A 14,901-nucleotide genomic window follows, 5' to 3' on the forward strand; every position below is an offset into this window, starting at 1 on the left:
TGGCATGGGGCATTGTCTTGTTGGAAAATTCCATCACTTGGAATGTTATTATAAAATATTTAATCAAAGAGGTTTGGTAAACCTGGTCCAATATGAAGCCTTGTGGCCACATTATTTTTTTTCTCTTAGTAAACTACTCTTTAGGGGCAACTGTGTGTATGAAAATGTAGGGCTCGAAATTCTATACGCATTGCTTAGATTCATCCTAGGTGAGGTATTCTTCTCGGTTATTATAGACAAAAAGAAACTTGTGTGAAGGAGTCCTTGTCAAAGATCACCAAATGTGACCTTTATGGGTCACTGGCAACAGTCTGAACCCTCAGCGATCCCTTAAGAATCTCTTATCACATATGCATTGTGATCATCTTTCCCAATAACAAAATGTTATCATAGGCGCACACTCTAAGCAAAACACCGAATTTCACGAGCGTCTGAGACGTGGATCTGCGAGAAGCGACAGTTCCTCCAGCGGCTTTTATCGGCTGTCTCATGCGTACATATGTACAAGAGAATTTGCTTGGCCTTTTGGTCAAGATCAAAGTGTAGTATCTGTTCTTCAGATGCTGCATTTCCATTTCTTGTTCTCTTTCGGTGGAGGAGAAATCCTTCACGACTGAGACAATTTTTTTTGTACCTTTTCTCCACGTTAAAAAACGACCCTGGTGTCTAACTTTGTCCCGTGGGGAGGCATAGTAAATAGGTACAAGAGAATTTCATTAAGAAAATGTAACTGTGAATTTCACAGCTCCAAGCAAGTTTTATTTTTATATGAATTTGGAGATATTGGCATTAAACTTAATGATTTTATAATGTACTAGGCACCACCAAAATTGACTGAAAAATCAAGTTGTTGTTTTTTAAAACGAAATTACATTTATTAAAATCCATTATTTCTGAGTAACTTTTTTTTTCCAGAAAGATAAAACCCTGAATTTTCTCATATAGAAAGCAGAATAATGTACAACTTTTTCTACTATTTTTAATTAAATTTTAAATGTTAAATTTTCCCCAACAGTTAACAATTGGCGTTTTTTGTTTTGGACAAAAAACGTATATAAATAGTTAAAAAAAAAAAAAAGAAGGTTTTTGAAAGAATAAATGTTTTATTTCTTGTTTAACTAAGATTTAGGGTGATTTTCTATGAGAATATGCAAAAATATTATAATATAAGTACCTGGATTTCAATAATTCCACTTATTCATATAGCCAACCAGTTACTTTGAGTCGATTTGATTACTGTTTACATTTGTATTTGATAAAAAGCAAACTACGGAAGACCAAAAAGCCAAAAAAAAACCCTTATTTTTCAGTGACGAAAATTTCAATGTATTATTAACGCTAGGCTGGCCAGTACCAGATGGGTGACCATTTGTATGAGTTTGGTTTTTAATGTGTATGTGTGGGGGAGCAGGCTCTCCAAAATGGGGAGGGGGGCAATTTAAAGCAGAATAAAAAAATATTTCAGCGCGTTTGGTCCACCGTAGTCGAAAGGCGACAAACGTTTCCAAACTTGATCGAAAAAATAATGATATTTTTAACACAAAGGGCACAATATTTATCGAATTTTTTTTGTATCGATTCTTCAAAGCATGCCCTGTTTAATAATGGTCATGCATTATTCGGCTTGCTAAAAAAAATTGTTAATTTATTTATCAAAGATTTTAAAATGGCTTTTTTCGTATAAATATTAAAAAAAAATTTTTTTTGTTTTGCTTAACTTAAATTAATTATTTTACTTAACATATTCACCGAATTTCACACTTCAAAACTCAAAAGCGGGATAATTAAACACAATCGAAGTTCTGATATTCAGACATCAAAATAAGGTATGCAAACAAGTTTTTTTTTTAATCTATAATCCCGTCCCTTACAACAACACAATATGTTTTGTTCAGCTTCAGATGATTATTTTAAGCATATTTGGAACCCCATCAAAACAAGGGGGGTTGTAAGCAAAAATATATAAATATTGTTTATGAAAAATAAGTGCACTGTTATAAAGTTCATTCTTCTCTTAATAATCGCTGGAAATTTCGTATTGATTGGATAATTACCTGATTTTTGGTAGATTTTTAAAAAGACGGTCCGTCAAAAAGTACTTACCTGCCCCCCCCCCCCCGTTTTGGCGGTGCCTATAATGTATACAAAGAAAAAAAAAAATAATAATGAAAAAAAAATAAAAACAAACAAACGTATCATTTTTAATTTTATCATTAATATTGTGTAGAAACAACTTGGGGGTGCTGCAGTCCCACAGCTCCATGCACGAGCCGCCACTGATTGAGAGGGTTCTATAATACTTTCTTTTAGCATACGAATTATTTCTGATTTAATAAATTCAGCATCAGATAGAGTATGTCTCCGGGATTTAACTGCCATTCGGCGACAGTCTGCGATTAGGTTTGGAAAGAGAGAGGGGTAAGGAACATTTTTAATGGCGGTTAGTCTACAAACAGTGAGAGGGGGTAGGGGTTCTCTGAAAGGTATTTCTACGGAGGAATGTCAGTTTAGAAATTTATGCCCGAGAATAATGTCACTGCATAGGTCTGCCATAATCGACAGCTTGATATTATCGTACTCCCTTTTTTTAGACTGAGAGCTACAACGTAATGTCCAAGAGTAGTTGACGTATAAGAACTGCTGGCTATTAAAATTCTCTTAGAACTAGGCGAGACTGCTAACCAAAGCTTCTTAACTTTATTGGGGTGGATGAAATTTTCATAGCTCCCGGTATCAACAAGTATTTTCATGGGTTCACTTCTGATTTTTCCCCATAAGAACGAATGAGTTAGACTTTTCGAGAAATTTAAAAAGGAACCGGTGAAGCAAGAAGAGACTCACCATAATTAGTAGCAGCTGCTGTTGGAGATCTGCGAACACGTGCGAAATGCCCTTTCTTCTTACAGTTTTACATGTTGCGTTTCTGGCGGGGCACCTCGCCTGGTCATGTCTTGGGTTTCCACAGAAGAAGCATCTCTGTCCTGGGAGTGCCGCTGCTGTGGATTGCTCCTTACGCCCAGACTGGTTGTTTTTTTCCTCTTCAGATTTAGTTGTGGATATAGACGCAGTTCAGGAGTCCAACTGAGCGTATGTTGATAATTGTTTTGGGGCAGACTCCAATGTGAGAGCTTGGTCATACACAGTGTGTAGGTCGAGTTTCTTGTTTTCGAGAAGTCTTTGTCGGATGTGGGATGATGAAATCCCGTTTATGAATGCATCCCTGATATACTCATCTCTCGCCTGTATGCCGTCATGGCCTAGAAATCACAGTCCTTGGCGAGTTCTTTCCACGCTTTTATTTGTTTGTTAGCGACTAGTAGCCAATAAATGCCGGCAGAATATGTTGTTTTTAGATTGAACAAAAACTTCTAGGGTGTTATTGGCTATCTTGTAGACGTTATATTGGAAATGGGTTTAAATATTGCCACAGACACCAGGTTAATTAATAACTTTAGATTTAACTCGTCTGTTAGTTGTGAACCGCTAACTGATTCAAGGAATATAGTGAATGACCGCTTCCAGTGTCTCCACATGTCGGAAGCGTCCATTTTTGTAGGTTTTAAGTATTTTTCCATTGTTTAAGTTTTAAGTGTACTCAGTAAAATACATTGTACTGAAAAAATCTGAGACTGAGAGAGCTTTAAAGAAGCTTTATTTTACTGAGAACAAAGCAGGGAGCGAGCTGCTGCCCGTCTGCAGTTTATTTAAAAGAAACAAGGAAAAGGAAAGAAAACTCATGGGAAGTTACTCGCTTCTGGAGAGTACAAACGGAAGTTAAAGAGTTATTTTTTCTTTCAGAGGCATTTAACTGTGGGGACCTCTTGATCTCCCCCCCCTACACGGTTCATTTTATCACATTGAAAGCAAATCATTGGATACAAGCTGTTTTACTTTTTTGTAATATTATTAGTACGAATGTGTTATATTAAGAAGACAAAACGAGACATAAGGGACGTAACTCCTACAGCAAGAATTACAAATAACAAGAAAAGATAATCCATATGTTGACATCCCTCCTTCATAAAAGAAATGAACGATGAGTTAGAGTTCACTGGAACAGGCTTCAGATATGGACCTTACCCATAGGTCATACTTTTTTTTTAGGGGGGGTACGACACAACCTGATTTCGTAACTGTACCATCTGGTTTGCTGTTGCTGGACTGTGTTTCGTGTGCAGATTTGTGTGCAGAGTTGATTGGGGGTGTAGTTTCTAGAAGTAACTGGGGCATCTGTTACAAACTTGGCTCTCTCGACAGAAAAGTGCAAGTTGACTAACTTTAGTTCTTGAAGAGAGGGCAATCCTAATATGATAGGCCCATTGGAGATTACCACATAGAATCTCACACTTCTCCATGTACCTTTGTAGGCACATTGAATTTCTATAGATCCGTGTTGCAGGAAGCTTGAGCCATTGTACACAGTAAGGATCGCTGTTTCTTTTTCTGTTGTGCCTGTGCGTGGATGTCCATTCTGGTCCACATATTCCGGAAACATTTGCTGGAATGTGCGTAATGGGAGTGTATTTCTCTCTGCACCTGTGTCCACCTTAATCTTCAGTTTGTGAACACCTTTCCTGTTTGGTAGAATGACGTTTAGGGTGGCAAACTCTTTTGACCAGGAGCTCCTTTTCCTTTGGTCCTGCACTTTCTTAGAACTGCATGCCTGTGGAACTCTGTTCCGCTTGCCTGTTTCCCTCCCGACTTCAACCTGGGTGTCTTCAAGTCCAACGCAAACAAATTCTTGATGAACCGTCTCCTTAAGTTATGACACTTTATCAATTCTCCAATACTATTACTACACTATACCATTGATTACTGTACACACAATAACCCTTATCCCCGAGTGGCCATTGGGCCTTGATAAGTGGTGAACTCCATGTAAAAAAAAACTAAATAAAATAACATATTCTCAAATTCATCAACCACTTGATTCTGAACATTAATGTAGTTCTGGCGGTTTTTAGACGTAGGCTGTGCTGATACAAATTTCTTGTGTTTGGTATGTCTGTTTGTGGCTGTCTGTCCGTTTTTTTTTTTCATGACTCTTTTGGTCTGGCACATCTTAGCCCAGTAGTTCCTGCGTCCACATGTCGAACAAGTGCTGCCTCGAGCGGGACAATTTCCATGCTGATTGAGAAGCCCACATTTGCCACATATTTCTTTTATCGCATTTATCTTGTCAGTTTTTCCTTGCAGTTCGCCCATTGTTTTTATGCAGTTAATCGAAGCCCCATAGTTTCTACACATGTTAAGTACTTCCTGTAAGGGCAAGGTCTCGTTCTTGCTCAGTAGTTGCTTTTGCAACTCGGGATGTTTCGTTCCGACGATTATCTGTTCAATCAAGAAGGAACAATTATGAATAATTAGATTGGGACGATGGTGTCACAGTGACATAGATATCGATGCCTAGGCAGGTTGATTCTCCTACATTAATTATTTAAATAATAGACTTAGCATTGAGGAATTACTTGGCAGATTAAGAGGGAAATTGTCTTAAAAAAGAAAAGCTCAAGAAAGAAATTATGTTTTTTTGGATTGACCTGAATAGGAGAGAAAGAGAGAGAGAGAGAGAGAGAGAGAGAGAGAGAGAGAGTTTTTTATGGGGAAGGCAGATTGATTGCAAGTGAAGTAATTCAGTGGAGTGTTAAAAGGAATGAGTATTACATGAGAATAACATTAGGACATTAGGTTTATGTGTGTTTGGGATACTATGCCAATAAGTAGCGGTTAAGTTGACTATTATGAATTTTAATAAGGGTCACATTAGTACATGTCAAGATAACCTAGCTACAACCGGAATTTTACCCAACAAGGGAATACTTGATTTGAAACGGGGGGGGGGGTAATATGTCCAATGCGCTAGACAAAATGTATAGTTGAACAATAAAGAATGAGATTACATCACATTTGTGAGTGAAAGAAATAAAGATTTTAAAATCAGTTCTCTCTGGGAAGCCCTATGAACAAGACATGGAAAATCTCATCGAATGTTACTGATACCTGTGCATACTCATTTTGTTAGATAGAAAATAAGTTAAAAAGTAAAGATTAGTTATTAGCCGTTCTCTCTCTGTCTCTATCTCTCTCTTCATAAGTAAATACTTTTAATAAAATCTTGGAGAACTCAGCAAAGACTCCTCATGTTTTTCACGCAAGAGTAGTTTATTCAGCTATCTAAACAGCAATCGTCAACACGGCCACACATGAAACGGCGAGCATGAAATAATGAGAAAAAGCGCTTGTGAAAAAAAAAAACTCCATATAAACACCCGTGCACATATGTATAAAAAGCCTTTATTTTCCGTGTTTCTTTATCGCTCGCGGATGAATACATAATAATAGTTTGTCAAAAAGTAGAAAGATAGAGTGCATATCTGTTAGATGAAAAAGCATGTCAATTAATGTTCTGTTAAAACGTGATTATAAGGATGCGGCTGCCGATGTTAATGCCATCTTGGCGGTTGGAGAAATTGAGGTAGTCAACAGTAAAGAGGCTGGAAGGTCAGCAGGCAGCTGCTGATCAAGTATACAATGAAACTAGCATATTTAGTCAATAGTTAGTCGTCCAAAGCAATTCATCATACTGACGACTAGACTGGAAAAGTATGAACTATTGTAGTTTGCTACAAGCGCCCTGTTGTTAGACAGAAAAATAAATCAGACAGAAATTTAATTGGATCATGGAATACAGGAACACGTATTTGGTGATATATATAAAATGTGCATTACAAGGAGGTGGAATATAAGGAGTAGAATTAGATGCATTGTTTTCAATTATTTGTAAATTAAAAATACTTCACTAATTAATTTCAAGCACAAGGCACACAGTCCTTTTGATTTAGAACATTTGAAAATATCACCGTTGAAGTCACAGACTTTACTTTTCTAGTGATGCTATGCAGCGAAGAAAGAAAAAGAAAATAAAAAAAACACAAATTGAATCAATTCCTGATGATGACATTATATTGCCGAAACTTTTAAAAAATCCGTGTTATACTGCCTTTATAAACTTATGAATTTCAATTTAAACAGTCAATTTCACTTACAAATAAAACCTAACCATATCAAACGTCATATTCCGGGGTGCTTGTTTTACTCTTAATTAAGTACATTTTCACCCATTTAATTTAATTTAAGTGAAATTGTCTGTTTTTCTTTTTGCAGTTGGTTCACCAGGTATATTTGCCAGGTAATTTTTTAAAATACTTTTTCATCAGTCCAGTTGCCCTATAATTACTGGAATGATGGAGATCTTCCTAAGATAGCAGTTTATTTTCATATCATATTAAAGACATTGCTATTTCATTACTTTTTACCTCCCAGCTGTGTTTAACTCAGCATCATTGGAAAACTAAGTTCTACTTAGATTGCTTCTTACTCCTTCTCGTCCTATATCTCTGTATCAGATTTAACAGCTTCATTTTCAAGATACATAGCTGTAAGAATTCTAGTCATAGTGGATAGGGTATGACTTATTCCAAACTGTTCTTTCTGGTATATGTTCTCAGGACTTGTTGCTACATTCGATATCTGACTTTTCAGATGATCCAGTGCAGAATAATAAATAAATGCTTATTATTGATTTAAAAATTGATCTAAAAGGTTTTCTGCTGTCTTCATTAGATTCGTTTCTCATTCTGAGAAATTGATGCTCATGCTATAAAATAATTGTTGACTGAAATCATTGTGTTGAAAATCACCTTTCATTGAATGAGGTGGTTATGTGTTAAATACCAAAATCATCATCAATAATACCTAAAATGAAAATTACAAGATGTCACTTCAATGTGATATCTAAAAAAACTATTCATTGGAAATGTATATCAAGACAATAAGGTTTCTCTTCAGTATTTTACATGTTTAAGAAAGACTTGTGTATCAATATTATTCATTAAAGCAAAATTTCTTTTTTATTTTAGTTTAATTCTTAGATATTAAGGGTTACATACTAGTGGTAACACTTGATTTATTTATGAGTTACATCTGAAGGCACTTTCAATAATTGACGTTGTCACTTTAAGTTTAACGATCCAGACTTCTCTATAGTTTAGTCTTTTAGGTACTTCAAGTTTCTTAAAGTAAATTAGTTTCAAACATATTTATATGTAATTTCTGAGACATTAGTATTTAAAAAAATAATTCAGTTACATCAATGAGAACATTTCTTTCATACTTTTCTGTGCAATATCTGGTTTGATAGCCTTGTCTTTTATGTATTTTCCTGCCTGTATATCTTTGTAAGAGGAAACTCACTTGTCTGTTTCTTGTTATGGGTGAAGATTCATGTTCCAAGATATTTAACTTCTACTACGGCAATTTCTTTTTTCTTTAACTATGTTTCAAAAATCAACTATGTGTTTGCATGTGTTTTTTTAAATTTGAAACATCTGCAAATGCAGAAGCACACACATTACAAACATGAGGTTTCTCACCCGTGTGTGTACGGATGTGCCTCTTTAAACTAGAATTCTCCGAAAAAGCTGCACAACACACTTCACAAGAATAAGGTTTCTCGCCAGTGTGTGTTCGCATGTGTATTTTTAAATGAGACTTTGTTGCGAATGACATCGAACACACTTCACATGAATAAGGTCTCTCTCCCGTGTGAGATTGCATATGTCTTTTTAAATAAGAATTCCTTGCAAACGATAAGCTACACCATTCACAAGAATAAGGTTTCTCTCCAGTGTGTGTTCGGATATGCTCTTTTACAGCAGATGCATGTGAAAATGCTGAGCCACACACTTTACAAGAATAAGGTCGCTCACCAGTGTGTGTTCGTGTATGTGTTTGTAAATGAGACTTTGTTGCAAATGTTAAGCCACACACTTCACAAAAATATGGTTTCTCCCCTGTGTGTGTTTGCATGTGCCGTTTTAGATAAGAATTTCTTCCAAACGATGCACCACACACTTCACAGGAATAAGGCTTTTCACTGGTATGTATTTGTAGGTGTTTTTTTAGATCAGAATCCCTTGTGATTGATACACCACACAACTCACAAGAAGGCCTCTTTTCACTGTGTGTTTGCATATGTGCTTTCAGATAAGAATTCCTCGCAAATGATGATCCACATACTTCACAATGATAAGGTTTTTCTCCAGTGTGTATTTGCAAATGTCTTTTAAGATCAGAGGTATTGGCAAAAGCTAAGCTACACACGCCACAACAATAAGGTTTCTCACCAGTGTGTGTTTGCATATGCCTTTTTAAATGGGAATTATAAGAGAATTTCGAACCACACACTTCACACGAGTAAGGTTTGTCATCAGTGTTTAGATGCATATCTGGAAACTAAATCCAAAATTGAGAATGTTGATTAATAGTTGTTATCGACAATTGAAAAGGTCACAATACCTGTAGAATGTTAGACAGACCACAGATAATATAAATACATGCATGTAAACCGCTTACGAGTAATATTGTGTTCGTATGCATGTATTGAAACTAAACCAAAAATTGTAATTGTTTTTTGTTGTGGTGTGTCCACCCTATGGATAATAATGAACTTTTACACTTATTACAAAGGCCACTAGAATATGTCTCGCTGTTAGCACACAGAGTATGCTCGAGACTTGCACTCACGGCAATTGACTGACATATGCCTATGCTCTTCATTTATATTTACTTTTCTTTTCGATATATTTTGTTTCTACTAAATACCGAGTTGTGTTTTATCTAGACTCTTACTAGCACACAACAATTTTTACAGTTAGAGAATTTGAAAATATTTTGATTCATAGACATTGCAGTCCTTTCAATGTCACAACAGTAGGAGAATATTACAGATAGACCACATATAAGGTAAATGTAGACCGCGTATTAAAGAAAAAACATGCAAGTAGAATTTTCTTAAAGATTTAAATGAGCAGTGTCTTAAATACTGTTATAAGAAGAATGCTCTTTGCAGTATACAGTTTTATATCGGTTTATAAAGGAGAAATTCATGGAAATGTTCATCCATTAACTCTGGAAGAATAACTGTTTCGATGAGATCATGTACTTTCCATCGTTACTGTTATCTGTGAATGAAGAAGAAATAAAATTGCTCAGATATGCATGAAAATGAAGTTATTTCAAGATTTTTCCCTCTGCATAAGCTGTGTAAATTTGAATAAAATTTGTAATTTCCAAAAGCTAGAACAATGTAGAATTAAAAAGAAATAAAGATTTATTTGTTTATAATGTAGTTTTTGGTGATATAGCATCTTCTCTGGGAATAGAATGTTTAAGCAACCAAGTGAGCTCCTCCTGACTGAACGTTTGAAACTCTCACCATTAAAAAAACATACAGACTTTATTTATCTGGTGACTACCTGTCGTAAGAAATGAAGAAAAAGAAAAAACACAAACAGAATTCTATTTCTGAAGATGTTATATCATTGAAATTGGTTATAAACAAATATTTAATTTTAAAAAATCCTGTGTCTTACTTGCTTTTTAAAATTACAGATTTTATTTGAATTAATTTTATGTTAATAGTGATTGTATTATTCTATTGTTCTAAGAAAAAAATCATATTTATAGAGAAAATCGAAAATTAGCCTCCCCATGGATCTGGAATTATTGAAAATGAGTGCAACTACTAGAGTTTTGAATAATGTTTACATAAATTATTTTTTATGTCCTATCATGAAAAAGTTAAAATTTGATATGTTGCTCATTGTTGTGCTCCAAATAATTCACTTCACACAAAATGGCATTTCCTAAATGAAGCTTATCACATTACACAAATTAAGCATTTTTCTAAACAGGAAAAACGTTTCCTGTATTACCATGTATTTAAAAAAAAATGTATACCTGTCTACCTGCCAGGAATAAAAGACACACAAACATGTACAAGAGCTTTCAACACCATTGGTGCAAGATTCAACCATGTGCACACTGACTCGATTGAACCCTGACCGGTTACAATTCGGAAAATATTTTAATATAATATAAAATGACTATTGGCAATTTTATTTTAAAATAGCAAATTGAACACCAATTTAAAAATATTTAATAGTAAATACATTTATTTGTAGGTCGAAATTGTTTTTATGCTTTTTTTTTTACCAAGAAAGCTACAGAAAATGTGAAATGTTAAAATTTACACATTGGCCGTTTCAACTCAATTGTAAGACAATTAGCAGTGTATATTTATATTACTTAACCATTTTTAAATATATGCTAAAAAGGAAACTTATTTGTTTAATCAAAGTATGTCTAATATTATTTTTATTAACGTTTTATATAAAGCTTTATTTATATTTATTTCTATAATTTTTTTTATTTTTCTTCGATTAATATTGATTTCATTAACACTGTAGGAACTTATTTAAAAGGTTTAATTGTTCAAATATATGAGATTTTATTTTTAAAGATATATAAAAAACAATGAATGCATGTTTATTTAGTACTTAAAATGTAACTTGAATAAATGTCGTTTTTTGTTTACACAAATATTTTCACTAATACTTTTTTTTTAAATGGATTAATTTTATTTTATTTTGAGACTGTTAATTAATACATATTACAAATTTCATTAAATATTACTGATTTCTTACATTTAGACAAATCTTTGTAATATTAAATTTTATCATTAGGATGACTATAGATCTCATTAACACAGATTGTAAGAAATGTATTTATAATACATGAAAAGTATTTTTTAAATAGTTAAAAAAAATTTCTATGTGATTTACTTAAAAAAATACTAACTATAAACTCATGCTTTTTAGTACTTGAAAATATACTTTATTTATAATTTTTTTTAATAATTATACTGTGTAAATTTCCAAATCTAACAGAATTATAACAAAAACGTTACATCCATTATTAATTTTGGTTTGAAAAAACAAATAAACGGCCTTTAAAAATAATGGTTGCTTCTGCTGTTCCATACTTATATACTTGTACAGTCAACACAAATTGCTGACGTCTCTGGTTTTGTGCACATTCTTTAGAGGGTCGCTAGAAAATAATCTCATTATAAATAATCGTCTTTGTTGTTGTTTTGTTTTGTTGGTTTTTTTTTTATTCGTGGATCGCTATTTTTTAATAGTTTAAAGTCACTTGTGCATTACTGTCATAGGAAAACCTTTTTGGCTTAGGTTTGAAGAGCGTACATCAGACGGATACAATGCAATTAAAAAAAACAGTGGTAGCAATAATGATATTAATGATTATTTATGTTTTATTTGTAACGAAAATGTCAGAATTTTTACTTGTTTTGTTATGAAAATTGAAAATATGGAAACTACAACTATTTATAACATTAAAAAATCATACACTTTGACAACTCTCATTTATTTTGTTTAAAATAAGAAATAAAATTCCCACAGCTTATTATTTTTATTTTGATTCAATAAACGTCCAAATAATCAATGTTTTATTTCCTCTTATTGTATTGTTATTGACATTTGTTGAGATTTTCAATTCTCACGATTGTTTCCCCCTGATTTGCGCTTTTCAAACTGACACGAAAAAGTTATGCGTAACACCGACGTACAAGTGTCAGTTTAAAAGTAAGTTAGACATTCATCAAGATAAAAAGCCTTAGCAAAAGTGATTAACAATTATTTGAAAACATAATGTAAAATTAATCATCCAGTTTTGTCTGTTTACCAATTAGCCTGAACTTTTGTCTGATCCTCACTACAGTAGGCACTGCCAAAAATGGCCGAAAAATCAAGTTGTTGTTGTTTTTTAAAACGAAATTACATTTATTAAAATCCATTATTTCTGAGTAACTTTTTTTTTCCAGAAAGATAAAACCCTGAATTTTATCATATAGAAAACAGAATAAGGTAAAACTTTTTCTACTATTTTTAATTAAATTTTAAATGTTAAATTTTCCCAAAAAGTTAACAATTGACATTTTTTTGTCTTGCACAAAAAAACGTACATAAATATTAAAAAAAAAAAAAAAAAGGTTTTTGAAATAATTAATTTATTTATTTGTTGTCTAACTAAGATTTAGGATGATTTTCTATGAGAATATGCAAAAATATTATAATATAAGTACCTGGATTTCAAATAATTCCACTTATTCATATAGGCAACCAGTTACTTCGCGTCGATCTAGAGTCTAGATCGACAATGTTTACGTTTGTAGTTGATAAAAAGCAAACTATGGAAGACCAAACAGGCCAAAAAAAAATTATTTTTCAGTGACGAAAATTTCAATGTATTATTAACGCTGAGGCTGGCCAGTACTAGATGGGTGACTATTTGTATGAGTTTGGTTTTTAATGTGTATGTGTGTGGGGGGGGGCCCAGGCTCCCCAAAATGGGACGGGGGGCAATTTAAAGCAGAATATAAAAAAAATTATTTCAGCGCGTTTGTTCCACCGTAGTCGAAAGGCGGCAAACGTTTTCAAACGGGATCGAAAAAATGATGCTATTTTTAACACAAAGGGCACAATATTAATCGAATTTTCTTTTTTTGGTATCAATTCTTCAAAGCATGCCCTGTTTAATAATGGTCATGCATTATTCGGCTTGCTAAAAAAAATTGTTAATTTATTTATCAAAGATTTTAAAATGGCTTTTTTTTTTTTTTTTGCTTAACTTAAATTAATTATTTTACTTAACATATTCACTGAATTTCACACTTCAAAACTCAAAAGCGGGATAATTAAACACAATCGAAGTTCTGATATTCAGACGTCAAAATAAGGTATGCAAACAATTTTTTTTTTTTTAAATCTATAATTCTGTCCCTTACAACAACACAATATGTTGTGTTCAGTTTCAGATGATTATTTTAAGCATATTTGTACCCCCCCTCAAAACAAGGGGGGTTTGTAAGCAAATATATCGTTTATGAAAAATACATACACTGTTATAACGTTCATTCTTCTCTTAATAATCGCTAAAAATTTCGTATTGATCGGATAATTATCTGATTTTTGGTAGATTTTTAAAAAGACGGTCCGTCAAAAAGTACTTACCTGCCCCCCCCCCCCCAGTTTTGGCGGTGCCTAGCCTACACTACAGTAAACAATGAACATATTTTTCAAGGCGTAAATTAATTAGTTTACTATAAAATAAAAACTCATTGGATATTTGACAGTAATTTAATTAACAAGCGAAATAAATTAAAATCAAATTTAAAAATCCATTCCTATGTTGAATTAAAGAAATAAAGAAATTACGACGAAAAATTGATATTGAAAAAAAAATGCAATTCTGTTCAAAACTAAAATATGAGCACGTTACCATGGAAACAGTTTGTTGGAAATTATACTTACATTTTTAAGGACCTACGATTTATTTATTTTATTTATTTATTTTTTTTTAGTATAAAGGCGAATCGAGTAAAAGAAATGGCGACAGGTTTGTTGTAGATAAGAGTAAAAACTTTATGTACTTACAAGATCGAAGAGTGAACAAAGGAAGGTAATCATGATGATTAGTAATCATCACTTGAATTTTCAACTCTTCCAACATCTATTTCGATTTTTAGACTCGCTCCTCAAATAAAACTAATTGTCCGGTGATGGTTTGTCTAATTTCATATCATTTATCTGGTCGGTAACGACGAAAATAATTTCAGGAAAAATAAAAAACTGTGTGAATAGCTGAGAGTAATCTAATTAAGAATTTAAAAAAAAATAATTCTATATTAAATTTGAAAAATGAATTAATTACGACGAGAAAGTGAACTTTATGGAAAATTAGAACGTACGTTTCGTTGTAAACAATTTGTTAGAACTGTACATTTCTATGGAAACAATTTGTTGGCAATTATGGTACTACTACAATTTATTGCCGAAAATGGAGACGACAGAATCATAAGGAGAAATCAGTACTATGACCGAATGTTAAGAACGGCTTTCGGAATAAACACCCCTCAACCTCGAAAGCCGTTCTCAACATGGGGAGGTTGGAGGTGTTTAAATTATGTTGGGACACGTA

The 14,901-nt window shown here is 33.0% G+C and overlaps 1 protein-coding gene across 1 annotated transcript; it reads right to left on the bottom strand.

Moving 5' to 3' along the window:
* Positions 1-6,274: 6,274 nt before the first annotated feature.
* On the bottom strand, positions 6,275-14,335 carry LOC145242331 (uncharacterized). Its single transcript, XM_080105342.1, has 2 exons — positions 14,235-14,335; positions 6,275-10,022 (listed from the first exon to the last, which is right to left on the bottom strand). The coding sequence occupies exon 2, from the start codon at positions 9,283-9,285 to the stop codon at positions 8,347-8,349; it is 939 nt and encodes a 312-aa protein (XP_079961468.1). The 5' UTR covers positions 9,286-10,022; positions 14,235-14,335; the 3' UTR covers positions 6,275-8,346.
* Positions 14,336-14,901: the final 566 nt, after the last annotated feature.

The sequence above is a fragment of the Euprymna scolopes genome, chromosome 21 (genome assembly GCF_053919585.1).
Source record: "Euprymna scolopes isolate OS-2025 chromosome 21, ASM5391958v1, whole genome shotgun sequence".
In the NCBI taxonomy this organism is placed as follows: Eukaryota; Metazoa; Mollusca; class Cephalopoda; order Sepiida; family Sepiolidae; genus Euprymna; species Euprymna scolopes.